Source organism: Schistocerca piceifrons, chromosome 2, assembly GCF_021461385.2.
Source record: "Schistocerca piceifrons isolate TAMUIC-IGC-003096 chromosome 2, iqSchPice1.1, whole genome shotgun sequence".
In the NCBI taxonomy this organism is placed as follows: domain Eukaryota; kingdom Metazoa; phylum Arthropoda; class Insecta; order Orthoptera; family Acrididae; genus Schistocerca; species Schistocerca piceifrons.
Genome location: NC_060139.1, coordinates 241,301,724 through 241,318,307, shown reverse-complemented (window position 1 = coordinate 241,318,307; position 16,584 = coordinate 241,301,724). Strand labels below are relative to the sequence as shown.

General features: G+C 39.0%; 1 protein-coding gene across 3 annotated transcripts in view; it reads right to left on the bottom strand.

Moving 5' to 3' along the window:
• Window positions 1-8,175: 8,175 nt before the first annotated feature.
• Window positions 8,176-16,584, bottom strand: part of LOC124775010 (probable multidrug resistance-associated protein lethal(2)03659) — a 289,731-nt gene continuing 281,322 nt past the window's right edge. For all 3 annotated transcript variants that reach the window (XM_047249766.1, XM_047249768.1, XM_047249767.1), the window contains 2 exons: window positions 12,193-12,303; window positions 8,176-8,687 (listed from right to left, as the gene is read on the bottom strand). In XM_047249766.1, the coding sequence (XP_047105722.1) occupies window positions 8,652-8,687; window positions 12,193-12,303 (147 nt within the window). In that variant the 3' untranslated portion in view covers window positions 8,176-8,651. The remainder of the gene's footprint in view (window positions 8,688-12,192; window positions 12,304-16,584) is intronic.

Sequence of the window (16,584 nt, the reverse complement as noted above, 5' to 3'; positions counted from 1 at the left end):
CAGGTTATTGACACTGCTATTTCAGTTTCTTTTCATATTGTCAATCTTCCTCTTCTGTCATTCTTTACTGAATCTATCATCTTTAATTTTCTTCTCTTTCAGTGAAGGAAAAGTGTTTGAGAGCCTCAGAGGGTGTTATGGTGTCTTATAATGAAGTAAGTTTTATGGTGAGAGAAATGGGGGGGGGGGGTCAAACTGTAATGGAGTGAAGTGACAACGTAAGTATGTTGACGTTCGAAAATAATTAAGGTATGAAGGTGATGATGTAAAGGGAAAGTGGAAATAGGGTGCATTATACTGCTGAAAGCTGACAGTAAGGATTGACTTTAGTAATATAGGAAGTTATTCCTTGGTATGTGGAAGTGTACAAAGCATTAATGCATCAGTTAAAATAATGGCAAATAGGAAGGCATATCCTGTTGGAATATGTAAAAATAAATTGGAGGCTGAGTGAAATGTAGGGAAATGAAAGTAACTGGGTGTGACAAGAGCAGTTAATAAAGAAGGTTTTGAAGAGGAACACTTAAGTGTAGAGGTCAGGAAAAGGCATGTTCTAATGATGAAAAGGGATATACAGTGGCCACATACCTAAAGGAAGTTTAACAAATATGACAAAAATATACCTGGATGAAGCTGAAGAAAATTTATTATGAAAGGAGTATGAATGAATGTGGAGATTTTTATATATTGTAAACAAAAAAATTGATTTATGTTCAACAGTGGTATAAAAATTATGTAGAAGTGATGCAAAGAGAGACTGCATAAAAGTGGTAACTATTTATTATAAAATGTTTGTAAACAACTATTTTGTGTGAAATGTGTTTTTCACAATTAAATGTTCTCGAGTTGAGTTAAAGTAAAGAAAAAATTTAAGATAGCTGCTAGGCTTTCTTAAAAGAAAAATTATTAAATCCTCTAATGGAACTAAATTCTTGAAAAAAATTTCTGGTAGATTTGATCTTGTTGATTAAAATAAAATAAGGAAGCAACACACTGTTAATTTACTTTCATTTGAAGTCAAGTTAAACAAAATATAAATTTTGTAAATAATTTCCTGTAATAATAAGTGATTTTGTATAAGGATGTATGCAAAGAAAGGAGTCTTAGATGGAAGTATGGTTTCTGGGACAACATTGCATGTAAACCCTGGCAGGACGGATACGTGGAGAGCGGAGGAATGTTATGGATGCTACAATGCAAAGGTGCGACTATGTGATGTGCTGTGCTGGTGCTAAGGTAAATAAAAAAGTGAACAAGTAGTTAACTTCAAAAGACTTTCATGAAACGTGAATTTAAAAAGTTGAAAAGTTATTGAAATTTTGAAAATTTGCATCAATTATGTCAAGGAAGAAATGATTTTTCATAAAGAAACTAAAAGATTAGACTAGGTTAGTTGTAGACTGCAGAGTCTGGAGTAAGAAATTTGTCATTTTTATTTATAAGAATGAGAATTTATTTGAAAGATTTAAAATTTCAATTTGATAATCTGTATAGTTCTAAAAATGTTGGAAAAAACTTCATAATCATAGGGGGTGTGAGTTGTGGTATCATATATCACTCCTGTATGGAGCCTGTGTATTGCGGGAATGACTCATGCGTGCATCGTGACAGTTGGTCTGAAGCAGGTTCAGTCGAGTACGTAGTTCTCATTTTCATCAGCTAGAGGACAGTAGTGCACAGAGACATTCAAGAAACAGGTCAAGAGAATATTTTTTTTTAGTTGTTCTATTGCACAGAGAGATTCGAGAAACAGGTTAAGAGAATATTTTTTTGAGTTGTTCTGTTTATTTCTTGAAGGCTTTTTTGTTTATTTATGTTTGTAAACTTTTGTACATGCTATTAGTAGTGTGAATGATGCGTCATTGTGGTCTAAAGTAAATATGCAGATCATTGTTCTACTGATGAAAACTGTACAAAGTGGTGTGAGAAAGTTTTAAAACAGTGCGAATGCAGACAATGGAGGATTTTGTATCATAATGCACTATGTGATTGAAAGTATCCAGACACCCCCAACAACATACGGTTTTCATATTAGGTACATTATGCTGCCACTTACTGCCAGGTACTCCATATCAGCGACCTCAGTAGTCATTAGACATCGTGAGAGAGAGCAGAATGGGGCACTCTGCAGAACTCTCAGACATCGAACTTTGTCAGGTGATTGGGTGTCACTTGTGTCATATGTCTGTAAGCGAGACTTCCACACTCCTAAACATACCCTATGTCCACTGTTTCTGATGTGATAGTGAAGTGGAAATGTGAAGGGACATGTACAGCACAAAAATGTACAGGCCAACCTTGTCTGTTGACTGACAGACTGCCGACAATTGAACAGGGTCGTAATGTATAAGAGACAGACCATCACACAAGAATTACAAACTGCATCAGGATCCACAGCAAGTATTGTGGCAGTTAGGTGGGAGGCGAGAAAACATGGATTTCATGATTGAGCGGCTGCTCATATGCCACACATCAGGCCTGTAAACGCCAAGCGACACCTCACTTGGTGTAAGGAACATAAACACTGGACGATTGAATAGTGGAAAAACAGTGTGTGGAGTGATGAATCACTGTGCACACTGTGGCGATCCGATGGCAGGGTGTGGGTACGGCGAATGCCCGTTGACCGTCATCTGCCAGTGTGTATAGCGCCAACAGTGAGATTCACAGGCGGTGGTGTTATGGTATGACCTTGTTTTTCATCGAGGGGGCTTGCACCCTTTGTTGTTTTGCATGGTACTATCACAGCACAGGCCTACATTGATGTTTTAAGCACCTCCTTGCTTCTCACTGTTGAAGAGCAATTCAGGGGTGGTGACTGCATCTTTCAACTCGATCGAGCACCTGTTCATAATGCACAGCCTGTGGCAGAGTGGTTACATGACAGCAACATCCCTGTAATGGACTGGCCTGCACAGAGTCCTGACTTGAATCATATAGAACACCTCTGGGATGTTTTGGAACTCTGACTTTGTGCCAGGCCGACCCTCATCGATACCTCACCTCAGTGCAGCACTCCATAAGAATGGGCTGTCGTTCCCCAAGAAACCTTCCAGCACCCCATTGAACGTATGCCTGTGAGAGTGTAAGCGGTCATCAATGCTAAGGGTGTGTCAACACCGTATTGAGTTCCAGCGTTACTGATGGAGGGTGCACTTCATTTTCAGCCACATGTCTGGATACTTTTGATCACATAGTGTCTGTTTAGCAAGTTTATGGTAAAAGGATAGCTAATGCAAGTGCAAATGAAAATAGTTAATAATGTAAAGTATAAACAAAATATCAGAATTTGGAATATTTATTTTGGTAAAAAGTACAGTTCAAAAGTGTGTTATTTGTTGATTGGTTAGTCACAAAGTGTGGAGAATAACTTTTTCTATTGGTTTTAAAGAAAACTGACGAATTTGAATGGAGTATTCTTCATGCGTATTTTCCTTGGAGACATAGAATGCTTACAGCACTCTAAAGCAACCGGACTTAGCCTTTCAATGGTACGGGCGTGTGTAGTATGATATCTGAAGGAAGTTGTAATTTGCTGGTTTTAGTTGTGATACATGCGTCAAGAGGTTTTAAATTGGAAGCATATTTATTCCAGTGTGTTTTTTAGAAAGTACAAAATTTAAGTAATTTTGTGTATGAGAGAAAGCAAGTAATTCCACGTGGCCTATTGAGCAAATCGGTGACTAAAAACTTGAGTGCATTAGACACTGATAAACTTAATAGTATGGTGAGTATTTTCATTTAGCAACAATCAGTGCTTAGAAGCTGTTCAGATTTCAGGAAATACATTACCATAAAATTACTAACATGAATGAAAGGGTTTTTGGATGACTGTGTTAAGATTAGCAAGGGCTTGGCAGTGTACAATATTGAGGTTCAGAATATACCAAAGTTTTGCCATTACTTCCATTTTTCATTCAAAATCTAGACCTTTTCCAGATTCTTGGACTAGTTCCACTGTATGCAGCCCGTTGGGAGTTGCAGTACAGTAGATTTCTGCTCAGCTTTCCTACTGGCGATCTGCTGCAGCAACTTCAGACATAGGTGCAGGTAATGGGCGAACGGAACCACGCTGCTACAAACGGGAGGATTGATGACTTTTGAAAAATGGGTTTGCAACAATTGCATTGCTCTTGCAGTTCTTTTCTGGGTTAGGAAAACTAGTGCATTAGGTGGTGTATTACCCTGAAATATAATTCCGTCAGCAAGATGTTATAGAATTGAGCAAAGTAGCCAATTCGGACAGTGCTTGCTGTAACAGTGAGTAACTAACTGTGGACTATAACATTTTTTATTCCATTTATTTTGTTTGTATGTGTATGCCATATATCTAAACACTGTTTCCAAAGAAGATGAAATTTTGTTGGAGTTTGTCACACTGGTGTTGCATGCACCACCTTTCAAACAAAAATATAGGAATGTTATTTTTGTGTATTAGTAGTTTACTTATTCCCTTGAAATCTATCTAACTGTGCTAAAGTTTTATTTACAGCCACTTTTAATTGACTTCGGGTGTTTCCCGTAATAAGGACGCTTGTGTCATCTGTAAAGAAAGTATTTGTGATCCAGTGTCAAGACCCTATTTGTTTATACAGAGAAGAAAGTTGGTTGGCCTAAGGATGTATCTGTGACACACTTGTTTTAGCATTTTTGCATCTGAGAAACATCTTAGTGTTTTCATTTAGTTAATGTCTTATTTGTATTTCCTGTTTCCAATTTTTCAAGTATGAAGTGAACCATTTTAGTGCAATGCCTCTATGCCATATACTTGAAGCTTGTCGAACAGTATATTATGGGCCAGATGTCAAATGCTTTACTTAAACCTAAAAAAATACCAGTGTCACTTTTTTATTCATTGTTTGCAGGGCATTGCGTATGACATCAAACGGCACTAGTTTATTTGTTTTTCCTGAGTGCCTGCTGAATATCAGTGAGAATTTTGTTATTCTCTAAAAATTTCATTAACATATTATACATTACTTTTCTACGATTTTGTTGAAGCCCAGTACGGCAGTTGGTCTGTAGTTTTATTTACCTCCTATCTTGGGAATAGGGACCACTTCAGCAATTTTTTAAGTCTGAAAATGTGCCAGTCATTAAAGATCAACTTACTGTACCCTCAGCAGGCAGTAAAATGCCTGTAATACATTTCTTTATGATGCAATCACGAACACCATCAATTCCTGATGACCTTTTTGTAAGAGTTGATGCAACATGGATTATTTCATCTGTAGTAAGTTCACGAAGAGACAGGAGGAACACGACTGCACTTTTTGCTTCTGTTTCTTTCTAGTATCTGTTTTGTCACTGACAAATTATTTGTGATATTTGCAGTTACACTCAAAAGATTTGCAATGTGTTGTGGATTACTTTTACTCTTCTTCTCCTGGTTCAGAGTGATGTTTTCCATTTTAGGGGACACTACTTGCTTCCTTCTTTATTACTTTCCATACTGCTTGGCTTTTATTTACCGACTCCATTATGAACTTATCATTGGCTTTTTTTTCTTTTTCTTTTTTTTCCCTGGACTATCAGTCTCTTGTACATTTGAAGGTATTTCTAAATGTAGTTGTGCAGAAAAGGGGTTCTGTTATTGTTTCTCCCATATCTGAGTAATTCTCTTTTCCTTGCACCCAATATTTTGGTACCTGTTGTTATTTATCTCTTTGCTTTTGAAGACTCACCTCATTACTTGTGTTTTGAGAGGGAATACAATTTCAAAGTAATCACAGAAAAATGTTAAAGAAATTCTGTTGGTGTCATCCGTTTGTTGAAATTCTTCCCACCTTTCACCTTTGTTTTTAGTTCTGGATGGGCAGCAAGCAGCTTTGTAGGGTAACAACTTTAGCTTCATGATAACAAAGGCTTGTACTTTTACATTGTCCAAAACTGTTTGTATTCACAAATATCTAATCCAGGGAAGTGGCAGTAATTTTTGTGATTCTTTCTGTGGTCTTTATGGTCTGTTTTAAGTTTAAAGCATCTATGAGGTTGAGCAGTAGCTCTTATTTTGCTGGTTCCAAGTAAATCAATGTTAATGTCCCCACACAGCACTAATGACTTTTTGTCTGGATGGAGCCTGTTTAGTCCATATTCAAGCTTATTTATGAATTATTCAGTTTCCATTTGGGGTGCAATGAATACATTCTACAACTGTATTTGCCTTACAAAATTCTGCTGTTTGTCCTGCAGCATTGCTTTTCCCTTTTAAAAATTAAGTTTCAAATCAAATATTGGTTACCCTTCTCTGCTCTTATTCCTGTGGGTACTAGATGCTCTGTTTAATACTACTAGTGAACTGCTCAGTATTTGGGCTCATTGCAATTAACAGGAAATGCAAAAGATATCACTGATACTGTTAATAAATGACACTAACATGAAAACTAGGGTTTATCTGCATCACAGAAGGTATTTAACAACATGTAAAGCTTATAAATTTTATTTCTAAGGATTTTAGACATTGAGTTTGAAGGTAGTGCTCTACCTGAACTATGCACGGGGATCAGTGGTAGCCCATGTGCAATTTTACAAATGTGTTACCATGCGTTGGCTGGTAACTTTTCAACTTACAATGGGAGTCATTTTAACTTAATATATTAATTTTGAGTGTATAAACTGAACTGTTTAAATATATTCAAATTTTATAATTAATTGCTTAACATTGGAAGGAATAAGCTAAAATGAAGAAAAAATATATTAGTAGCAGCAGGAACTGAACCCAGGCTAACAAATTACCTGCTGTCAACCACATCCCCACAGAGCCATTGCTTCTGTCACTCCTAATAAACCCCTCAGAGTAATTTGAGCAATATGCTACATCTATTTTCAAAGAAACTATTGATCTGGTGTTGTGAGCAATGTAGCACTCTTAGTGCTAGAAGGAATGACATCACATCAGAGCATGTGCAGTCAAAAACAGACAACTGCACTCCTCCTCCAAATTTATTGGAGCGCAGCTGACAATCATTGATTTCAGCACCTGATGCTGGTTTCTAATTATTGTGGAGATAAGGGTACAAAACATGTTTTCACCTCTTATTTGCATGCGAGCACGCATTCAAAGAGAAATGGCATAATTCTAGTGCGGTATTTACATTGTGCTGGAGCACGTTAGTACACGATAACTTACGGCCAGAGTATACTGTGGTGGTATGGGCAGCAGTTCTATGGATCCAAAATGATAAGTACCCACCAGCTCACCATACTTTCCCTGCAGAGAGATTTTAAGGAAGGAAATCATGTGTGCCTTCTTCAGTGATTCATGTTTACTTCATTCTACGTGTTAGCTCCCGGATACGGTGATGATGCATAAAAAAAAAAATTTACCATAGCCCCCACAGAGCCCCAACCATTCACAAGTCAACTTCATTACATAGATATCCAACTGTTATATTAGAAAGCATATGTATCACCAGTCAGTCATGCGATACCTTTGAGACCAAGATGAAAAGCACAACCTTTTACAACAAAGCATAACTTAACACAGTATATTCAGATTATTTTAACAAAATGTCTAACATTGTCTGCACATCAACATAGAACTACATGCTACCACTGCATGCAGTGAGAACCTATAATGATGCCATTTTCACATCAATAATAGGCTAAAAAACAAATGTCTGGGTACAGATTTTGGTGCATGAGGAACAGGCAACCTTCAGTGTGCACACAGGTGTGTGTGTTCATCAGATTAAACAGGGGCCTTTGGCAGTATGCCAACCAGTGCTTTGCTTTCCTAGTGATCCTCAAAATGTACCCAGTAGGAATTACAGTGAGACAACCGGAAGCTTCTGATTGGTTATGCAAAGGGGTGGTGACAGAAATACAACAAATCTTAGATCAAAGGGTAACAACCAATACCCAGCTCCTGTAATGGAAAGAGGAATATGGCAGAACATCTGGCACACGAATGAAGTCTCCGGTAACTGAAGCCACACTCTTATACATATTTTTAATTAGATTACGTTAACAAGAATTTAAGTGGTATGCTGATCCATTTGAAAAGTTTTGTTCATTCTAAAATAGATGGAGGATCTGCAAAGGGAGTCTCAAAAATTGTCAGGAGGGGTTCCTAGACTTAATGTCCTATCATGTTCCAAAACGGTGAGCAAATGTAAGTGATTTTACAACGGGAAAAGGATGGGGGAGAGGCGACAGAAATAAGGTAGATGAATGTAAGTTTCACATTTTATGTTTTATTATTTTCACAAAGTAATCATTTAGTTAAAAAAGGTTCTCTGGATGTCTCAAGAAGTATACATTTTTTCCTTTACATCATTTAGCACCAAGTCGTCACTCTGTAAATGGTGTCTTGCAATTAAAATATAGCTTTAGATATAACATTTTCATCTGCTTTGTCTTCATGCATGACTTATTTCACACAAATACAAACTTTCCACTGACTACATATAAAACATGACAATGCATTAAAAGAATATATGGAATAAAATAAATAGTATGAGATGATACACGAAATGAGAAAGTGAATGATGGTTCACTGCCTTTTCTTGTGCTGATTTCTTTGACTGTTGCCTTCTCTGTCCTGCCCTGCCATGCACTGCAGCTGGAAACATTACAGTGGCATGATTTAGCACTTTGAAATCACCACCGTCATCTGTATTTTTCCTCTGACTTCTTGTCTTTTTTTATCCTCAAGATGACTTTTTGTGTGTTCTACTTCTGTAAGACTGAACGAAAGACCAATATTAATTAATCACACAGTAAACATAAGAAAGGTACAAAATTTAAACAAATTGCAGCAACATTTTAGCCCAACAGGAGTGTGATCAGAATACTTAGCATTTTTAGTCATTCTGGTTTTACAAACAATTTATCATGAAGATCAACAAGCAGGCCTTTACTGTAACAAATGAAACAACCGTTTGGAGTAAGAACAAATTGTACTAAGCACTATATTTATATTTCGCTTTTCATGTAGCGTACAAATTAAATTTCTACACTTTAGATGTCTTATTCATGTATGCTTGGCTGTCAGAGACAGCGAAGGACTTTGAAGAGCAGCTTAACAGACATACTGCCTTTTGAAACAGACAGGACGTTAAAGATGAACATGAACAAAAATAAGACAAGGTTAAAGAAATGTTGTCTAATTAAATCAGGCGATGCTGATCAAATTAGATCATGACCTCAGCCACTGAAAATCAATAGACGAGTTTTGCTACCTGGCCAACAAAACATTTGATGATGGCTGAAGTATGGATGGCATAATTTCAGAGTGACAATGGCAAAAGAAGTATTTCTAAAAAAGAGAAATTTGTTACCATCAAATATAAATATTAGGAAGTCTATTCTGAACACAGTTGTCTAGAATATGGCCTTGCATGGAAATGAGGCAAATTTATGGCACAACTCCACTAAAAAAGTGATCAATTGATTGGGGGCAGGGTAACAATAGTAAATGGAGGCCGATTGATGAATATGGTAAGCAGGTTCAAATGGGTGTAAGTTACAGTAGTTATTCAGAGGTTACGAAGCTTGCACAGGATGACCAACAGGGAGAGCTGCCTCAAACCACTCTTAGGAGTGAAGGCGCAAACGCCTGTTCGAAATCCCTGAAGGTTCTCCTTGTCAAGATCTACGAATAACATAAATAATAAATAATTAATTAACCAATCAATCTATCCCTGAGTTAATGATGTTCTGTTGGTTCCTGTAGATTTGTCAGACTTACAGACAAAATGAAATTTCAAAACTTTTATATATTTTAACTGACTGAACTGTGGGGATCTTTGTGAAACATTCTCCATTGTATTAACTAAATAAACACTTTTTAGCCTTGTTTCACAAACTTTTATTACTGTGTGACCTAGATTTCAGGTTGTAAGGCCATCCTCTAGTAAATAACTTTTCTATGTTGTAAATTAAAATCCACGTGCAGGGTGTATCAACAAAGTGTCATTCAATTTGGCATGTCCATTTCTGAAACTAATAAATATGTCAATTTTTTGTGTGTTTTGCTCGAAGGGAAACTCTAAAATTTATTTTTCATGCCATTTCATAGGTGTTCAATATGCCCCCTTGAGATGCACGGCATATGTCAATGGAGTAGTCAAATTGTTCTCACACTGCAGTGAGCATGTCTTGAGTTACGGCTTCCACAGCTGCTGTTATGCGATGTCTCAGTTCATTCATTGTTGCTGGTAATGGAGGCACATAAACAGAGTCTCATGAACCCTCACAAGAAATGATCACACACAGTCATGTCCGGTGACCTTTGAGGACAGTAATTTAAGGCTGAATCATTTGGTTCAGTGTGACCGATCGATCATTCAATAATCCTTCGATTCAAAAGTTTCTGTACTTCCACATGCCAGTGTGGCAGTGCCCCCATCCTGTTGATAAATGAAGTAGTTTGAATCCGTCTTCAACTGTGGAAAAAATAAAGTTCTCACGCATATCGAGCTGTGTGCTTCCTGTAACAGTGTTCTCGGCAAAGTAAAATGGACCCTACACCTTTCCTCATGAAACTGCACAAAAAAAACATTGTAGTTTGGAGAGTCCCTCATGTTGTACAACTTCATGTGGTTGTTCTGTACCCCGTATTCTCACTTTACAACTGTTCACCTTTCCATTAAAATGTAAGGTTGCCTCGCCCTGAACATAAGTGTGGAAGAAAACTGTCAGCCTCCATATTGCCAAGAATGAAATTCTAGAACTCCACACATTGTTGTTTGTCACCTTCAAGGAGAGCTGGCAGCAGAATTCTGTACAGTTTCATGTGTAAACATTGAAGCAACACACACATCAGGTTGACATCTGTTGCATGTTCAGCTGTTTAACAGCACTGCGAATGGGTTTCTGTGAACTCCTGGTGAAACTATGGCGGGTGCATTCAACATCTGTGTCGCACACAGTGGGATGACCTGGCGATTTGCCTTTACACAAACAACCCGTTTCTTTGAATTGTTCATGCCATTATCTAATGCTCTGTGCTGTAGTTTGAAAGTTATTACTGATTGCCACTGCACGAAACTTTGAACACACAACACTTTCTTTGCTGATCCATTATGGACGGTAGGACAATGGCTGGCATGTATTTCTTGATGCAACAATTTACCAACAGCCAACATAAGAAGTTCATAAAATAAATTTCTACAATACATATGGCTGTTGGTAAATTATTGCATCAAGAAACACAACAGTTTCTGTTGTCCCAACACCATTTTTACTAGAACTGAAGTGGGCGCATACTTTTGCTACCCAGCAGGAACCATGTAAAACTATGTAGGTTGCTCTTTTGAACAGTACATTGTTCACACACATCACAAACATCACAAACATATTAATGGTCACGATTTTTTTTTAATCTGATAATTCTTTTTGATACTTCCTGTATTTTTTGTCTGTATGTGAAGTCTGATCTCAGAAACTACTGTAGGGACTCCGATACAGTTTCCACTGACATACAGACCAATTTATGAGGAGGGTTTATGTATTTCAGTTATTACTGATAGCGAGGTAAGTTGTCCAGTTAGTATGACGCATGTGAAGCCAGATGGGTCACTAGTTATTTTACAGACTTGTTTGATGATTACCTTACTGCCCTTACGTATCAGATTTATGAGAAGAGACAACAATGGCTCCAGAAACACTGTTTACAAAATTGCTTATTATAAACTTAAATATTTGTCCTCTGATCTGGTAAAGTGAATCTTCTGTTCTACAGTGCAACAGGCTGCAGGTTTTTATCACCTATCCTCAATTCTCCCTTGCCCAGTGGCTAAAAAGGCATGTCTAGTTCAAATTTTATTGAAGGTTCACATCACGTTGTTGTGCACTTTCTTAACTATCACAACTGCTTCTATTAAAGCTAAGTTTATAGTTTGTCAATTATCACCTTTCCTGCTGATATTCGTTTTTCTTGAAACTTAAAAGCTACACCGAATATCAGATTTTTCACCTAACCAGCTCACCACAAACAATTCAATAAACTATATAGACTGTTTGAGATACATCACTATGTGGTTTAAACTCAACACTAAATGAAACCTTTTCTTTCTTAACAACTTTAACTGATATCAAAGAATGCCACACGACAACCTCTTAGTTGCTGGTAGTTCTCAGACTTGCACCTACGTTTATGAAGACTTTACATTCTGCTTGATGGGTACCATATATATTATTGTGCATAACAGGACAAATTACGTATCATTTATGTATCTGCCAACTTACTTCTTCTGCTATTGCTCTCAGTTCTTCTGCTGCTGCCTTTCCAGTCTGTTCAACCATACCGTAAAATATACTGTTGTTGTCACTGAGTAGTATGTGTGGATGGTCAAATTCCTGAAAATTTACAATAGAAAAGTAGTGGATGTAAGTATTTAAGACAACAGTAAAACTGTGAATACGTATCTTATTAACAGCTTACACAGTAACGATCTTTCACGACCAACAAAACACAAAAACAATTACAGAAATTTGATTATTAACATTATTGCTGCAGGCTAAGTTCAAACAAAATTTTATTTTTAAATTATATTACTAATGTGCTGAAGTACAATAAACAAATAAATACTACTGTTTTAAATCTTCCAGCTTTCATCCCAAGGTTTCTTTTGATATATGAACACACTATCTTGATCAGTATGCGTGGAGTGAATACCTTCAAGTGAAACAACATGAACAATTTTTGCCATCTTCTATGCCCACTACACAACCTGTCACATTCTCAATCTTCCGTTCAACAAGGTGATAATCCATCTAAAACTTAATGGAACTTCTACTAACAGTAGCAGAATTTTTAGTATTTTCAACCCACTTAATTATGTGAACTGCAAATCCTCTAGTGTAACCATCCTGGATGTTACTCTATTGTGACTGCCATTGCCACATAACGTACCTTAGTCCCTGCAAAAAGGGAAACTGCTTTGGCTGAAACTGGAAAACCATTTTATTCACCGCAGTGACTGAGGTTGTATGTTAATGCATTGAGACATTTTTCAAAGCAAATAAAATTGTTTTACAGTTAGGTTTCTTAACAAAACTGGCTATGGAGAGATTAATGTACCAACTGATCTCAGATCATGAAATCGGGGAGGAAAGGAAAGTGCGGAAAATACTGACAAGGAGAAGGGACATCATGATAGGACATCTGTTAAGATATGAAGGTATGACTTCCATGGTACTAGAGGGAACTGTAGAGGGCAAAAACTATAGAGTAAGAGACAAGTTGGAATACATCCAGCAAATAACTGAGAACGTAGGTGGCAAGTGCTACTGTGAGATGAGGACGTTGGCAAAGGAGAGGAATTCGTGGCAGACCACATCACACCAGTTAAAAAAAAAAACAAAAAAAAAAGTCGTACGCAGCCACACTCATTCCTGACATTGTGTGTATATGGGCAGATGAACCAGCCAACAAACGCCCACTTAGTGTTATTGACCAAGAGTCGTGCTCCAGCTACCACTATAGGTGACACAGGAGACAAATCTCTCAAACTGCAAATAGGATCTAGCCTGACTACGGAAGAACATCAAGGAATTTATTTGTTCTACGCAAAAGTTCAGATGCTTTCAAATCCTGAGCTGACGGAAGACAGACCAAGTTGGACATGGTGAAACACTAACACCACTGGAGATCATCCATCAATTAAGTCCAAGTCTTACAGGGTCTCACTGACAGAACAACAGGTAACATTCAAGATAATGACAATGAACCTAGGGAGTCTTTGGCCCTCTCCTGCAGTCCTTGGCGGAAGAAAGACGGCAAATGGCAATTATGCATTGACTAATGGTGACTGAACATAATCATGGAAAATTATGTCTATCGAAGCTGCATATTGATGGCACTTTAGACTACTTGAAAAGAGCGAAGTATTTCTTAACTATTGATATGCGGACAAGATTCTGGCAAATAGAGATTGGTGAGGCTGACTAGAAGAGTTATCCCAGTTGGACTATCTAACACTGAAGCCAACTTTGAACGTATCTTATCGTATCGTATCGCTTTAGGGCACAAAAAACAACTGGGGTCATACGAGCCCAAGTCTAAACTATAGAACATGAACACACAGAGGAGTTGAACGACTACACATCAGTCCAAATGGACAGACTAGAAGACAGCTAAAAACAGGCAAATGGAAAAAGGGCTAAGAAACACCATGCAGAAATGGAGGTCCAAAACTAAAAATTAAATTGTCTTGGCCACACTGCTTCGGCAGATAAAAAGTAAAACGTGGTCGACAGCCCGCGTGTCATTCACTAAAACAGCTGATAAATCAGACAGCAAACCCAAGCTGGAACACAAATGGTTAAATAAAAAAAAGGGCATTCCAGCAGGAAGTGGCAGACAGTTAAAATTTGTTATATGGACAAAGTGGCGGGGTGGCGCCACCGAGCAAATGACATTGGCTAAAAAGGCAGTGCCCAATACGCAGCAGAGTTAAAATAATCTCCTCACGGCGGGAGGGCCAAGAGGAGGTTGTCCAAGGTGCTGGGGGAGGCTTAATAAGCCGAAGCTTATTCCCGCGAAGGGAGGACCATTGGCAATGGCAAAGGGACACCACCTCCACACAGATGTCAATGCAGAGTTCATCTGAGGGAATATAGGTACTTGTGGGCTGAGGTACGAGGACTGCAGCTTTGGCAGCTGTGTCAGCAATGTTGTTTCCTGGCAGACGGATATGACCAGGGACCCACAGATACATGACACCGGCTCCACGAAGACTGAGCAAATGACAGTTTTCTTGGACCCACTACACTAAGGGATGAGCAGTGTACAGCGCACATAGACTTTGGAGAGCACTGAGTGAGTCTGAGCAGAGGACACAATTGGAAAGGTTGTGTCATCTGATGTATTCTGTGGCCTGATACAAGGCGAAGAGCTCAGCTGTAAATACTGATGAGTGTTCACCCGACCCCATGGTCAGTCTGAGAGCAATCAGTGTAGACAAAGGTACTATTGCGAAGTTCCATGCGAAGGTCGTGAAACTAGAGGCGATAGACTGAGGCTGGAGTTGTGTCCTTAGGAGCAAATTAAGGCCAAGGTTAACATGGAAATGGAAAGTTCACGAAGCCAAGGTGGTGAAGGATTCACACCCACCGGGTAAGCTGCAGGTAGTGTGAAGTTAAGCCACTGTAGTAAGTGGTGAAAGAGGACTCCAGGAGGTGACAGAAGAGGGACAAACCCCATACTGATGATCGAAGGAATCATCAAAGGAGGCAGCACAGGAGGGGTGGCCATCATGGCAGAAAAGCGGTGTGCATACCTGCTGAGGAGAAAATCATGGAGGTAGGACAGTGGGAGTTCAGCAGCTTCAGCATACAGACTCTCAACCAGGCTGGTGTAAAAGGCACTGTGGCCGAACGGGTGCCATGATGATGGATAGTGTTGAGACAGCATAAGAGGGATGGATGTGCAGATGCATAAACAAAGCACCCGTAGTCGAGTTTCGAATGGGCAAGAGACCAGTACAAATGGAGGAGAGTGGTGGTGGTGGTTCAATCAGTAGTCCAGGAAATACCATTGAGGACTCTTAGGAGATTGAGAGACCACATACAGCAGGCTGCCAGGTAAGACACATGAGAGGACAAGGAGTTTCCTATCGAGCACGAGCCCCAGAAATTTCATAGTTTGCCAGAAGTTAATAAAGACTGTTTTGTCGGGGGAAAAGCGATAGCCATTGTTGATTCTCCAGGAGTAGAGGTGATTAAGACAGCATTGAAGACACCGCTCAGTGAGACATGTCCACAGAGAACTGCAATAGATGGCAAAATCATCTACAAAAAGAGAGCCGGAGATGCCCAGCAGGAGACAGGCCATTACAGGGTTAATGGTGATAGCAAAGAGGATGCACTCAGGACAGAACCCTGAGGTACACTTTTCCTGGATAAAGGTGTCCGACAAGGCAGAATCCACACACACACACCTTGAAAACTCTGTCTTGTAAAAATGCCCGAAGAAAAAAGGGCAGACGCCCACGGAAGCACCATGTGCAAAGAGTACCAGTTGTCCAGCAGGCGTTAGAGGCCTCCTCCAAATCTAGCAACACTGTCACAGTCTGGGATTTCCACAGAAAACCATTCACGACATGGGTGGACAAAGTAACGAGATGGCCAACTGCAGAACACCATGCTTTAAATCCGAACAGTGCATTCGTTAGTAAATGTTGAGACTCGAGCCACCACACCAGCCAGGGTGAATCATACGTTCCATCACCTTGCATACGCAGCTGATAAAGAGATGGGGTGGTAGCTAGATGGAAGGTTTTTGTCCTTGTCGGACTTAGGTATGGGTACAATGATGGCTTCAAACCAGCGTCCGGGAAATGTGCCCTCTGCCCAGATGCAGTTGTGTATGTTAAGCAGGAAATGATTGCCCGCAAGAGAATGTGCTGCAAATCTGTATGTGGATGGCATCTGGTCCTGGGGCAGAGGATTGGGATGAATTGAGAGCACCATCGAGCTACCTCATAGTGAAGGTGGCATTATAGCACTCACGATTCAGAGAAGACAAGGGTATTGCCCGAGCCGCCTCCGCTCGTTTCCAATGCCGGAAGGCAGGGTGATAATGCAAAGTGCTTGAAACTTCCACGAAACGGTGACCAAAGGTGTTGGAGGTCCACA